The sequence below is a fragment of the Palaemon carinicauda genome, chromosome 3 (assembly GCF_036898095.1).
Source record: "Palaemon carinicauda isolate YSFRI2023 chromosome 3, ASM3689809v2, whole genome shotgun sequence".
Lineage (NCBI taxonomy): Eukaryota > Metazoa > Arthropoda > Malacostraca > Decapoda > Palaemonidae > Palaemon > Palaemon carinicauda.
In genome coordinates, this window is record NC_090727.1 from 129,416,737 (window position 1) to 129,432,009 (window position 15,273).

The following is a 15,273-nucleotide window of genomic DNA, read 5'->3' on the forward strand; positions in this document are numbered from 1 at the left end:
GCAAAATAAGGGCTCAATCGTCTGCGGGTGGGAGTGACGGTCTCGGTAAGACACGCCCACAACCACCGAGGATACTTCTGTGCGCCGATCAAGGCCTGGTGAACCCTTCTGCCCTTCGACATTGCTTCTCCCCTGGGCTTGGGAGCTTGCAAGAGGTCCCGGACTGGGAGGACGACTGGCGCGCACAGAAGTACCCTCACGCACAACACTGAACTTTGCGCTAATCACTTATCACTTTGATTTTCTGTTTGCACTTATTTCACTGAACTCGAAACTTTAAGTGGTTTGTACCTGAAACACGCAATTCTATCCTTTCTCAAAAGTTAGTAATTGCGAAAACAGAATTACAATGTAACAGAAAAATCTAATGAAAGATAAATAATTCAGTGGCTGGAAAGAGACTAAACACTAGATCACTCTAGAAACGTTTACCTTCTTCCCCTAAAGAGACTAGGGAGAAGAGCAAAAACGATAAACACGTTACTCGTACGCCTGGCAGGCTTGAATGAAACGTTTATCCTCTTTCTCCCTCCGTCTCTATCTCTCTCTCTCTCTCTCTCTCTCTTGACTTAGAACCTGAGAGAAGAGCCCAATCATATATATCGTAAAAACATATTATTGTTAAAGGAAAAAACTGAAATATTTCCCAAAATGAAAAGTTCCTTTATTAGGATCAAAACCATTAAGTTAAGAAAGAATGAACAAAACGCTAGACACGGTTACTCTTACTGCAACGTGAAACCGTGAACATTCTATCTCTATCGTAACGATAGAGTGCAAGTTGAACGTTCTGAACGTCAACAACTGCAGAGACAAACAAACGTTAGTTCAACTTTGAAAACAGTATGAGACTATCAAAGAAATTCTTTCAAACTCTGTGGCGGAAATAGCATAATATGTTAACAGGTAAAACCGAAATGACGGGCTCAATGTTAATTAACTTCGGTACCAAGAATAGACCGCCTACTATTAGGAAGGTCGAATATAAACAAATAAAAATTAATTTTAATAAGTTTATAATAAAAGGAAGTTAATCGAAGAGGCCTATAAGAGGCGGAGAGATATAAAATAAATCTATAACTTTTGTTAAGCAAAATTAAGAAAGAGAGTCTATACTCTCTTAGACACCAACACTTCCGTCTAAGGGAAGGGTCGGCCATTGAAAGGTGAACGAGAGTTCATACTCTCTTCGTCACCATAATTAATCAAATTAATTCCAAAAGCTAACTAAGCTAATATAGAAGTTTCCAGTAAAGCGACAGCCGAAATCAAAGAGAAATACTTCACCAAAGTCGTGAAAATACTCCAAGAACATAAGCGTATCCCAGAACGTCTTGCCGGAAGCACGACAGAGGAATAATTGAGGAGGTGTCAACAAGAAGTACTTGAGTACCTGGCCACAGGTGGCGCTGGTAAATACACCCCCTTCTAGTATTGTGATAGCTGGCGTATCCCTCCATAGAATTCTGTCGGGCAACGGAGTTGACAGCTACATGATTATCGGGTAAGTTTAATATTGAAAAAGAGGGTTGATAACGTCAGAAGCGGGAAAACTAAAGGCAGGGATCTGACAACACTGCATGATGCCAGATCCGTCTGTGGTTTTCACGCTTTAGACGTCATTAACCCTCATTCTTACTAACTATTGTGGTCCGGTATCACTGTTTGCCTGTCGGGCATGCTCGAACGTATGGTCAGGGCTCAAGATGTCTTACCTCTCTGCAACTGATCCCAGCTGCATCCACTTGCCCTCATCAAGGTGGAAAGGAGCTTAACAACATAGATAAGAAATGTGAAGGACTACAAATACTGTATTGTAAGTATGGTGTTGTTGATTCCCAACTGTAGTCTGGTTAATGCCTTTGGTAATAAAAAACTTAAGTCTCTATACTAAATTATTCTGACTTGTAGCTTTGTAATTTTCTACTGTAATTTAACTCTTCACTGAAGGAAAGTGCCTTATACTAAATTATTCTGACTTGTAGCTTTGTAATTTTCTACTGTAATTTAACTCTTCACTGAAGGAAAGTGCCTTATGGATAAACTTGTCTCTCCAAGATTCTATGTGATTTTGAGGAGACCCCATTCTATGATGGGAAAAGGCAAATGGAGATGGTTCTAATACTGTAATTGAAAAAATTTGCCTTAAAATTTTTTTTCATTGGAACACTTAGGTACCGATATTCTTATTTCCATTTATTTTTTTGCTGTTTGCATTGTTTGTTAATGGGTTCTTATATGATAAATATTTTAATGGAATATTTTATACCCTACTAAATATTCTGGTAAACTTTCTATCCTTCAGATCAGTGGCTCCTAATCTTAGGGAAATTACCGTCCAGGTAGTGTGGATAATGGGGGGATTAAAGAAAAAGTGGAATTTGGGGAACCAAAAAATTATAACCACATTGGGCAGGATATTGTACTATGTATGAATTCTGAAATAATCATCAAAAACTGTACATGTATTGGGGAATGTGGAAACTTCATTTCTAGACATTGCAACCAGAATTCTCGCCAAAAACTAACTATATGCTTCATCTATGAAATAATTATCCATCTTTTCCTTTCAATCCGTAGGTCTCCATCAATTGTGGCAGTAATGCTATGACCACCATGTATCATGGGGCTGCCTTATCGAAGCTGTAACTTCAAAGGTCACCATTTATCACTGCGTCATTCGTCGATACTAGCTGGGATGAAAAACCTGAATGCTAAAAGACAGTGTTCAGCTGCGTGTTGTCAGTCGTCAGTTTCAACTAGTTAAAGATTTGTATTTCTGAATTCAAGATGTGAAAGGAATTGGTAGAGCAATATTAGGCTTAGCTTTACCCAACGGATGTTTGTCGATCATTACAGGCAAAGTCGTAAGTTGATCCATTAAGCTTCAAAATGTTACAGTATTCCGAAATTCTTGGAATAAAGAGGATCCCTTTTTGCAGTCAATTTCACTGGTAATCAGTTGAAAAGGGTAACAGACCGTATGTGCCAAATAAGGTTTAGGAACCATTGTTCCAGGTTTGTCACGAGCCCAGAATACAGTATTCAGTATGGTTACGATCAAATATATTCGTTAGTGTACAGCTTACAGTGTTGACAGCAGTCGTCAGACCTGCGGTTTACAGCAATGGCAGTAAACATCGTTATACTTCACTGTACAGTAATTTGCTTTGATGCCAGCTGTCCCTGATCTCTTATCAGCCATGAATCTCGGTACTTGTTTGAACTGTGGATAGTACAGCATGTTGAAAATATTGATTAGCATAAAATGTAACTGAACTGTGATTTAATTGTACTTTGCTGTGATATTTGTATTCTTAAAATAAGAAATTATTTTTACAAAGAATTTGTTTGAATACTCCTTTGTCAGTAAATTACGAAAAATTATGAAAGTTCCATTATTTTTTACCAATCTTCTGATGTTATTCAAGGCTGCTGTATGTACTACGAAACTAGTCGCAAAAGAAACATACCGAGGACTCCACTTTCCTTTAATCAAGACAAAGCTCTTCAACTTCACCTGTTCCTTCTTGCTGTCCCTTTAAACTCATACCTCATAATGCAACTACAATATCTTAATTACATATCGGCACTGAATAGACTCCTGGCCTCGGCAATGGCCAACACGGCTAAAAATCACATCACTTTCTAAGGTAACGGAAAAAAAGGCACAGTGATTATTATAAAATATTTAATAATGATTTTTATAAGTGACTTAAGAGTCTCAGCAACAAGCCTCAGCCAAAACTTACTGGAAAGGTATAAGACTAATTTGGGCCACAAAAAAAAAAAAAATATTAAAAAATTGGGCCATTTGAAAAATATACCTATGAAAATTAGCAATAAAAAATTGTCCCCAGAAACAAAATTACCAAATGCTCTGAACACTCGGCAATTACGTTTCCTAAAAATAATAAAAAATGATATTGGAAAGACATCGCTCATCAATACTCCAAGGCTTCGTTTATAAATAACTGCATCTGATAACCATATATAAAACAGTACATAAATGCAATAAATTTACAACGTGTAAATACACAGATCAAATTAACAAAACTGGCACTTGCAAGCCAAACTTGGAGGGATAAGGTGGGGGGGTGGGGGTTTACAAGAAAAGGCAGTATCAAATACAACAGCACTGCCCAACACAGTTAAAACAGGCTTACACAGATCCCCGGTTTACAATTGTCTAAACGGCAGATCATCTTCCACAGACAAAACACACACGCGGAGCTTAGATTGAAGCTCCATCCTTTTACTTTACTAACTAGATATTGAACACCACAAATGCTCGAACACTATATTTAACCCTGCATGCTCTCGACTCCCCACGTGTATAAAATCACCTGTACACGTATTACATTGTGACTTTCCCTCTTCTCCGGCTAATCCGTCATTGCCACCCATACACCGACCCCACCCCCATTATCTCCATCACTCCCCCAAATTTGCTTTCGAACATCAACCGAGACATCTTGAATAAGCAGGGTTCTCTACGAGTATTGTAATGGCAGTCAATCTGTTTAGGAATTGTCCATATAAACAACGAAGACACAGCAAGCAGAAATTGTGACTTTCAAGACGACCGTCGCGGGTCATTCTCGGGAACTAGAAAGACATACATATTGGATATCAATAGTTGGTCAAAATGGAAGGAAATGGAAAGCCTAAATCAAGTTGAAACTGGAGGTTTAGTACATTCAATCATTGGGGATTTTGGCAAAATTGTTATGCCTGTTCAGTATAAGGCCATATATCCACAAGGCTACTTGAAATGTATAAACACTTCCATGTTAAGAGCCCATTCAAAGGAGAAGGGCATGGATAGAAATTTGGCTTACAGTAACAAAGACCTTGTCAGTATAGCAATTGAATCGTGTGCAAACACAATTGATAAAACGGAAAAACTAATAAAAGGCTTTAAAGTCTCATGGAAAACTCAATGTGTTATGACTTCCCCATGGCTAAAATAAATGCAAATAAAACATACAAGCCATCTGTGTTCTGAGATTGGCAAAAGTATAGCTATGCCTTCGCATCATCATCTAAAACGGTGGCGTAGTTGCCATGCCCACTTCAAAAACAAAATTTAAAACTATCAGCATCACTCAAAAAGAAAATAAAACAAAATTGAAACAAATATACGGCAATAAATGTAGATCCAGAAATTAATTAATACTTTCCTAAGGCTTAGAATGAAAAAGCTGCAACTTGAACATTTTAGTGATATTGGTTTATTAACGTTTCAATCAGCAACATTAGCATACGATACAGCACATGAATATGAGGTTAAGTGGACTCTGTTTCACATGCAATACAGTACGTCTTCAAATCACTACAACTTGATAGTAATCAAAGGCCTCCGTTAAGGAGTATCGACTCCCTTGACATTCTCAAATGATGAATCTGAACAAGGGGGGAGGAAGATCAAACAGGAAGAGCCACAGATGCTGGAAAGCACTAAGTGAAGCATTCACTGCCACTCTTCAACCTACCCCCACATTTTGCACACTTGAATGGCATTTTGTCAAAAGGATCACGCTTTCCACAACTAAATACCAAGGGATGACTTTGAAAAGTTTTATACCGTTACAAATGCTTTGGGTTACAAGTCTTGTGCTGTGAATGTCAAAGGTTTCTAGTAACTAGCAGGTAGAAAAAGAGACATTTAATGCTTTTAAAACACAGCCTACAATCACTCGCAACAAGAGGTCCAAACGGTACTAAATTTCGAGGGAGAAGGGGAACAACACTGGACTTGGTGCGATGTCGAAACACCTCGACGCAGCCAGTCAACACATCTGGTTCTAAGACTGACAGGAGTCTCAAGTAGTGACAGTCTTTGTTTACAACAGTTATTATTCTAGTCAAACAAATGACCAATGAAAAGAGTATCAGAGTTACAAACACTTGATTTTCATAAAGAACTACACTTTATATAACAGCCCACTTCACTATCTCAAATACATTACTTGTCTTCTCGCTATTTAGGCAATCTAGAGAGGCTCATTTCCCTCAATTTGATTTTATCACCTCTACCAGAAATTCAATGACCATACTATTTGGCAGTGATCAACTCCTAAAAAAAAATTGGAAAAATCCATCAAGTACATTTCTCCACTAAAACGTTCCAACAACAGCATGCCACTCCTGTTCTTGTTCTTTTCCACGCCTTAGGTTTTAGTTCTTTTGGGGGGATACTATGGAAAGACTATCTCTCCCTCAAAGGCATTTTAAGTTCTCCTGAATCAACCTCGTGGTCTGGTTTAAAGTTCTCCTGAATCAATATCATGGTCTGGACTCGCTTGGACCTGGAGAAAAAAAAAATTGAAAAAAACTATACCCCCAACCCTGACACCCTGATCCCAACACTTTTAAAAGCCTTCACGGCCATAACAAGTGTCTTTCGCATCTGTGCTAGACGTGGGAAACTGCCACCTACTGTAGTTTGCTCTGTGGGGTGCAGCCGAAAAAGAGTTCTCAACAGGCACTTCAGAGGTCTTCAAACTTATCTTCCTTTCTTTTTCTAACAATTGACATACCACCACATTTAAACATTGAACTCATCAACAAAAGTACCATTCCTTTGCTACCTTTAACATTGATACAGCATTAATATGCCACTCTGGGAATTTTTTAGCTCTCTGAAGGTTGCTCCTCACGTACTCTCAACTCTCGGCATTAAGTAGTTTATACCTAAAAAGATACTGCGACGCTAAATGTGTATAAAACTATCTAAGCAAGGAAGTTTGATTTTGTGCTACTGCACGTTCAACCCACAAGGAGGAAAATAATCCGCATCATCAGAACCCAACAACGTAACCAACTGGAATTGTGCTTTTGCCGTCCTTCCCAGAGACCTCAAAAAAGCCCCAGATTACAACATCCAAAACCACACTGTACAAACACATTGACACATATTGTGGAGGGGAAAAAGACTCTCCAAGGCTCGGCTACCTGCAGTGTAAAGTTCCAGACAAAACCTAATGTTCTTTCCATAGGTTAAACCCTGTTATCTCATGATCATAAACGTGTTTCATAAAACTACACATTTTCAAAATAGGAAATCACTTAAGTTCCTCCCGAAACAGGTACTAAATTGAAAGCTCAATATGACGAAATTTGCATCTGTCTTAAATTTAACTTTGACAACAGCTAAACGGATACCAATTCATAATTTCTTTGAACATCTGTCAAATATTCACAGGGACTAAACATAGACTTCAAACACGTTTATGGTTCCATCAAAATGCAAGGTCGTTAAGATTTTGCACCACCACATTGTTAAACATTAAATCCTTACACTGAGTTTTTTATTTCTATATCCTTATTAGATCGTCTTTCAAGTTGAATGGTAAAAACTGAAAACTAACGCTCACATCATAAAATCACATTCACATAAATCTATAATATACTGTATGAGAGGATTTCCCATTGTAGAAAACTTTTACTATTAAATATTGGTTGGACATCTAATGTACCCACAGAAGACTGTATTAAAAAGATTTAAAATTTTAACAATTTTAAAAAAAACCTACAAACATTTGGGATAAAAATTTCCTCCACACCAGTCCATCATCATCACATCTCACATCATCTTTCTTCATCTTCTTCCGTCTGGGGGAAGAAACATATCAAGCCACTGGAGGAAACTGCAAGTCACCGGGACTGGTTCAAGATAAATAGAAAAAAAAAAGTATTTAAATATGGATGTTAAATATAATCCTTTGGAAAACTGATGTCTAAAGGCCGCAATCATGAAGTTATTCTACTCCCTTCGAGACTGGACTAGACAGGAATCCTCCCTCACATAATTTGAGTTCCACCTTTAAAATGTTGGCAGAGTCCTTTAAGACGACAATGACCATACAAAAAGACCATTTTTGAGCTCCACAAAACACAAGAGTACAAATAAGGTCTTCACCACATTAAGCTTTACACAGTTTTTTAGACAGGTAAATCATAAAAAAGTTACAACAATAACGTTCAGAAGTTAAGTCAGCATCGGCACTTATCGGCACTGATTTCCCCAAACCAATAAACTGCTGAACTGCGGCCCAAACATTGCAAGTCACGTCGTAATTCTAGAGTTTTCAAACTTTGGCATTGAGCCACCCACAGGAACACCTTCGCCATCTGAAATAAAAAAACAAACTTCAACTACATACCAAAAGATAGAAAAAGATAACCAACTTGATTTTTACAATGTTCCCATTGCTAAAAAAAAAAAAATTAAAAAGTCTAAGCTTTATCATTTAAAAGTAGTACCAGCCGAACTCGGTTGATTCCCTTGTAAGGCTGGGAGGAACGTAGAGAGGAGAGGTCCCCTTTTTTGTTTCATTTGTTTGATGTCGGCTACCCGCCAAAATTGGGGGAAGTGCCTTGGATGTATGTATGTATGTACAAAATTGTTTTACCTCGTAGGAGGCAGGGAAATACTTTTGGGATTATATTAAAAAAAAAAAATATGTTCACTCCACAGAAATATTTCTATGAATCTACGCAGGCTCTAAATCAGCCCGTTACTTACCTACTGGTCTAACTGTTCCCCTCGGCAGAAGGTTTGGTGGGGGTGGAAGGGGTGATGTCCATTGTTTTGCAAACCCACCCAGCTATGTCTACGTTCTCCTGGTCCGCTCTCTTGATCCACTCGTGATTCTGCGTAGAAAACATTGAAGTAAATCATTTAATATGCAACTGAGGCTCAATTTATAATAAGGCTAGGAATTACCAATAAAAATTTCAACATCGGCACATAAAATTGCGAGGAGGAACCAAACGCTATAATTATTGTATAGTACAGTATACTGCAATATACAATTACATATGATGGACCTCAACTTACAAGTTCCAAAAAGCTGTTTGTAAGCCAAGTTTTTTAAATTTCAGCCTAGAATAGGCTTCACTTAACCCTTTCGCCCCCAAAGGACATACCGGTACGTTCTTGCAAAACACTTTTATTTACATATTTTTGATAACTTTATGAGAAACTTCAGGCATTTTCCAAAAGAATGAGACCAACCTGACCTCTTTATGACAAAAATTAAGGCTGTTAGAGCAATTTAAATAAAATATATAGCAAAATGTGCTCGAAATTAACCTTACCTTGGGGGTAAAAAGGTTAACTCACATGACTATACGATTTTCAGCTACGAAAGTCAACAAACAGCCATTTCGTATGAAATAAATATCAGGGTTTTGCAAATGCGGTTTTACTTCCTGTATTGAATGATAACACCTGGCATGGGAATCTCACTGGTGCTAGAAAAGGAATGAGGGAAGAAGCGTGGGTAGTGGTAGGGGTGGGGGGTTAAGGGGGGGTAGTCGTAGTAGAGGGCAGTAGTTGGATGTAGAACGGCACCTCGTAGTATCGGGGGATATTGAGGAAGGAGAGGACTAATTGGTAAGGGACCTCTGGTAGTGGTTCTAACGCGCCCCAGTTACTATACCGACACTATTAGAATGAGCGAGCTGGGTTTATTCCTGGCATTCCATGCAACTTTTTCTCTGGTATTTTTAGCACTATTTATACCTCAGAAATGGTGCTATGAGGAGCATTTCACTGGGCGACACAGGTCCCTCGCCCAGAAATAGATTTTTCCTTCGTCAAAATCCCTTTGTTCATCTTATCACTGTATAATGAATGATTTGAAGTTCTCTGGCATCCTGACATCGAAGGTCATTGACGCCGTTATTACAGTATAAGAACTTCTGATACAATATCTGAAATTTACATCCGTTGGACTTGTGTTTGTTATCTCCGAATGTATGAAAGGCGAGGTCTTTCTGTACTATACTCTATCTGATAAAAAGACAATGCTAGAATAAGGAACAGCTTAAAAGAACTTACTTGTAAAGTGGTTAAATCTGCTCTTTCACTAGGACTTTTCTTTAGACATCGATCGACTAAATCCACAAATTCTGCAGAAAACACATTAGCCGGTAACCGTGGTGGGGGCTCATTTACAATGTAATCGAGTAACTCGAATATAGCCATTGGTCTCGGTTCACCTGGCAAACCAGCTGTGGGAATAAAATGTTTATATCAATAATTAAGTGAAATAAAGTACGCACGAAAACAAACCAATATGTATATAATAAGATAGATTTTCAATAATGAAGGATAGGGACATAGCCCTTGAAGAAATACCCATACTCTAGATTCTAAAACATGTAAATAGAGAGCTATGGAACTCACCAGATCTTGGGGAACGCGAGGTAGGTGACGGACTAATACCTTCAACTTTGGTTCCGAAAATTTTTTGTAGTGTGCTCTGATCTGGCGGAGGAATGGGGTACATACCAATGGCCATTTCAACAAGAGACAGCCCGAGGCTCCAAATGTCACTGGCCACAGAGTAGTGATCCCCATTTAAACGCTCAGGCTGCAAAGAGAAAGTCATCACCCTATTAAGATGTGCTAGTGAAGTATCACTTGTATATACAGTGCAGCATTAACAAGAACATATCTTCGAAATTTAACCCTTTTACCCCAAAGGACGTACTGGTACGTTTCACAAAACTCATCCCTTTACCCCCATGGACGTACCGGTACGTTCTTGCAATAAACTGCTATTTATATTTTTTTTTGCATATTTTTGATAATTTTTTGAGAAACTTCGGGCATTTTCCAAGAGAATGACACCAACGTGAACTCTCTATGATGAAAATTAAGGCTGTTAGAGCAATTTAAAAGAAATATACTGCAAAATGTGCTGGGAAAAAAATAACCCCCTGGGGGTTAAGGGTTGGAAATTTCCAAATAGCCTGGGGGTAAAAGGGTTAATTAAAAAATCATTGAAGATAATTTTGCTTTACAAGGAAGAATATAATACCATAAGTTTGCACATCAAAGGAAATAAACCTGAACGTTACTCACAGACATGTAACTTCTTGTCCCTACGAAAGTATTGGCCATGCTATCAATGAGCTGGCCTGAGACGCCGAAGTCGCAAATCTTTATTTCTCCTCGGGAATTTACCAATATATTGGACGGCTTCACATCTCTGTGAATGATCTGATGCTTCTCACGCAGATACGCTAAACCCTTCAAAACCTGTGGGGAAGACATGGTATGCAATACAGCAATGGAAGTCGAAAGGTACTGATGATATACAAGACTAAAAATGCTACATTTTTTCTATATTTACTTGACCTTTTCAAGGTTATTTCACCTCACAGGCTGTGGGAAAAAGCATCAACTTTGACTTTTTTTAGAGGGTTATTTCACCTCACAGGCTGTGGGAAAAAGCATCAACTTTGACTTTTTTTAGAGGGTTATTTCACCTCAAATGTGGGAAAAAGCATCAACTACTTATCCCCATTTATAGCAACCACCCTGCATACACTCCTTACCGTAGAGCAAATTTTCCCAAGGATGGGTTCTGGAATTCGAATAGCTTTCTTGAGACACAGATCTAGCGATCCACCGTCCATATACTCCATACAGATTGAGATTTCCCCCTCGCTGAAATTGAAAGGTTTCTCTGTTAGGTGGTTATGTGATACGAAGGGTTTTGATACAGTTAGTCAGAACAGTACCCTACAGTATATAGAGGTTACAGGACACAGACCTGTGTAAGGGTGTGGAAATCAAGGAGGAAAGACGTAGATGAAACTCAACAGTACTGGAGATTTATACAAAGTGTCTAAAATACCATAAGGAAAATTTGATAACATATCAATGATGATGATCCACAGGGTTCAAAGCTATAAGGAATATTTCCTGTCTGTTTTTATGTCACAAACACTTGCATAATACTTTAGACTACGCAAAACTTGAAAGCCTTCATGAAATCTAAGTAATCATTAGCTATAATATATTGTAACAAATTACAGACTGATAGAATTACACAACTGAAGTGAGGCATAGCATATCATAGCTCCTTATTATCATTATTATTATTAGCTAAGCTGAAACCCTCTTTGGAAAAGCAGGATGCTATAAGCCCAAGGGCTCCAACAAGGGAAAAAAAAAGAAAAAAAAAAAAAAAGAGACCAGTGAGGAAACGAAATAAATAAGCTACAAGAGAAGTAATGAACAATTAAAACCAAATATCTTAAGAATAGTAACATTGAAAAAGATCTTTCATATATAAAGTATAAAGAGACACGTCACCTTGTTCACCATAAAAACTTTTGAAATATACGTACAGTACTGTACAGTATTATAGTAATAAATATTCTAGATCAAATATAACCCAGTTTCTAAGGAATGAATACATGTATATCAACAAACAAATAATAAAATCAGAAGCCAACAACTAAGATACTCGCCTGTAAAAAGCTCCGTAAAAACCCACGATGAAAGGAGAGTTGCACTCATGTAAGACCTTCAATTCTCGGATGATTTGATTCCTAACGGCTGGTTTCACTTCTAAATGTATAAGCTGAGGAGAAACAAAGATTCCATCAACAAAAAAAAGGCCTTCTAAAATGAAGGAACAAAAAACTAACACCAACCTTTTTTCACCTTCTCTCTAATGGAAAGAACCTAAAGATTCTATTTACTCAAACTCAAGCTCCTCCTATTATCATCAACAAAGCTTCCAAACAATTCACAATAAACCTCATGCCGTGGTCTTCTTTGAAAGAGCGAATTAGTAACTTCTACAGAAAATCTTCCGCCTATTTCGCTAACGCTCTGACTTCCTGCGATTTGATGAATCATTTACCTACGGCTCAGGATTTCAAGTGGTTTGGGTAGTAACCTTATTTCCAAGTATCGTAAAGACGAGCTGAGGTTAAAGTTCCTTTAAAACTAACGGCCCTTTCAGCTCTCACTGATTTTCACAATTAACATTTACCTTAACCCTTTTACCCCCAGGCTATTTGGAAATTTCCAACCATTAACCCCCAGGGGGTTATTTTTTTCCCAGCACATTTTGCAGTATATTTTTTTTAAATTGCTCTAACAGCCTTAATTTTTGTCATAGAGAGGTCAGGTTGGTCTCATTCACTTGGAAAATGTCTGAATTTTCTCAAAAAAATTATAACAAATATGAAAAAAAAGTTTTTATAGTATTTTTTTGCAACGGGATGGCTTTTGTGAAACCTACCAGCACGTCCTTTGGGGGTAAAAGGGTTAAAGCGAAGTTTTAACTTGAAAAACTTCAGCATCTCTCAGCGTAATTCTGATTTTTATTCTTACCCAAACCAAGTAAAATCAACTATTATAATGTCTGGCTGTAAAATGTGCAGCATATAGCCCTTGGCTTTGCATGTAGATTATGTATAGCAGGATATACTATAAATAAAGCCTTCACAACAGTGTAAGATTACTAATGAGTGAAGTAAGCCTAGTAAAAGAAATCCTAATAAAATGCAAAAAGTTCTCTTTTACAAAGCAAAACAACTAGACCAAATCTATAAGCAGAAAGACTTTACGACTAAAATCTCCTGTCATAAGCTAACTGGATGATTCAACAGTTAAAAATACTAAATTAAAAGGATATATTTATAACAACAGTGACCACAATATGAAATACAGTATGCTCAACCTGGAACACTTTCACCATCTATCTGTACAAATAAGATCAAATCAGTACAGTACTTAGTTTGCACAATTTGTGCTCAAGGAATCTATATTGCACAGTTAAAGTTAACTGACAATAAACTGTGCTATGAAGCAAATAATCATAAAGATTTAACTGTACTTTCCTAATTGAAGCATCGCTAAGGAGGAAATTCTATACCTATTGTTTTTTCCACTCACTGAAGAGGAAAAATTGGGACCAATAAAAGTTATCCACAAATTCCCTGACTAAATAGAAACCATAAATTCTATTGAGGAGAAATATGTAGTAAACCCCAAGCATACAGATAACACGTGACTCCACCCTTCCTCCAAGCCTTAACCCTTTTACCCCTAGGCTATTTGGAAATTTCCAACCCTTAACCCCCAGGAGGTTATTTTTTTCCCCAGCACATTTTGCAGTATATTTCTTTTTTTTAAATTGCTCTAACAGCCTTAATTTTTGTCATAGAGAGGTCAGGTTGGTCTCATTCTCTTGGAAAATGCCTGAATTTTCTCAAAAAAGGATAAAAAATATGAAAAAAAAAAAAAATTTATAGCATTTTTTTGCAAGGACGTACGTCCATGGGGGTAAAGGGATGGCTTTTGTGAAACGTACCAGTACGTCCTTTGGGGGTAAAAGGGTTAAGAATCTATAAAGGAAGATCAAATATCCAAGACCTACCTATCTAATTCCTTCAACTCCCACAGCATCCTTTGATCCGCTCCTCATCCTAACTGTTACATGGCTAGTATTCTACGGCAATAGAAAGCTCAAAGTCGATGGAATCATCGAGAAAACAGAATATGTTGTAGCGCTAATCCTCACTTACTGCAAGTTAATTACTCTAATGGACAAAAGGTTAAACACAACTTAATACATTTTTTAACAAGAAAATGGCAAAACTAAATCATGAACTTGGCACAATTTCTCAGTCGTTATAGATGCACCACTAATTCCTTTTGATGTCAATATGACAATTAGATCTTTTGAAAGTGTCTGTCATTTACTAAGCCTTGAATATGCTTATATCAAACTAATAATTGAATTAATAAAGCAATCAAATTTCTATTACTTAATATACTGTATAGTGTGCATTTCATATCAAGCATAAGAACCTCTTGTCAAAACAAATATAGTAAGCTCATTTGAACACATAATTAAATATTTTAACCCATTTACCCCCCAAAGGACGTACTGGTACGTTTCACAAAACACATCCCTTTACCCCCATGGACGTACCGGTACGTCCCTGCAAAAAAAAAAATGCTATTTACAATTTTTTTTTATTTTTTTGATAATTTATTGAGAAAATTCAGGCATTTTCCAAGAGAATGAGGCCAACCTGACCTCTCTATGACAAAAATTAAGGCTGTTAGAGCAATTTGAAAAATATATACTGCAAAATGTTCTTGAATAAAAAATAACCCCTGGGGGTTAAGGGTTGGAAAGTTCCAAACAGCCTGGGGGTAAAAGGGTTAACTTTAAGTACATCAAACTAAAAGGTAACCTAAAGTAAGGTCAGAATTAGTTATGCATCTACTGCCATAGAGAATATAATATCATTAGTATTACCTACATATAAACTCATTTGAAATTGCCTACTTATATCTATTATCAAAATCTTGAATGATATTGAAGCTGAAGAAGTTATCTCACATCGCTAGAGCACAAACTTTAAATTATTATATCAGAAGCTTTGAAAAAGTCATAAAAGGCTGATAATGTTTAACTGAGAAGCAATGACCATTTAAAACTA

The 15,273-nt window shown here is 37.2% G+C and overlaps 1 protein-coding gene across 4 annotated transcripts in view; it reads right to left on the bottom strand.

The window, feature by feature from the left end:
• Positions 1-3,674: 3,674 nt before the first annotated feature.
• The window catches only part of Dsor1 (mitogen-activated protein kinase kinase 1), a 32,431-nt gene continuing 20,832 nt past the window's right edge, over positions 3,675-15,273 (bottom strand). For all 4 annotated transcript variants that reach the window (XM_068370613.1, XM_068370612.1, XM_068370615.1 and 1 more), the window contains exons 4-10: positions 12,277-12,389; positions 11,356-11,467; positions 10,880-11,056; positions 10,199-10,385; positions 9,851-10,023; positions 8,531-8,658; positions 3,675-8,136 (exon numbers count right to left, since the gene is read on the bottom strand). In XM_068370613.1, coding sequence (XP_068226714.1) covers positions 8,539-8,658; positions 9,851-10,023; positions 10,199-10,385; positions 10,880-11,056; positions 11,356-11,467; positions 12,277-12,389 — 882 coding nt within the window. In that variant the 3' untranslated portion in view covers positions 3,675-8,136; positions 8,531-8,538. The remainder of the gene's footprint in view (positions 8,137-8,530; positions 8,659-9,850; positions 10,024-10,198; positions 10,386-10,879; positions 11,057-11,355; positions 11,468-12,276; positions 12,390-15,273) is intronic.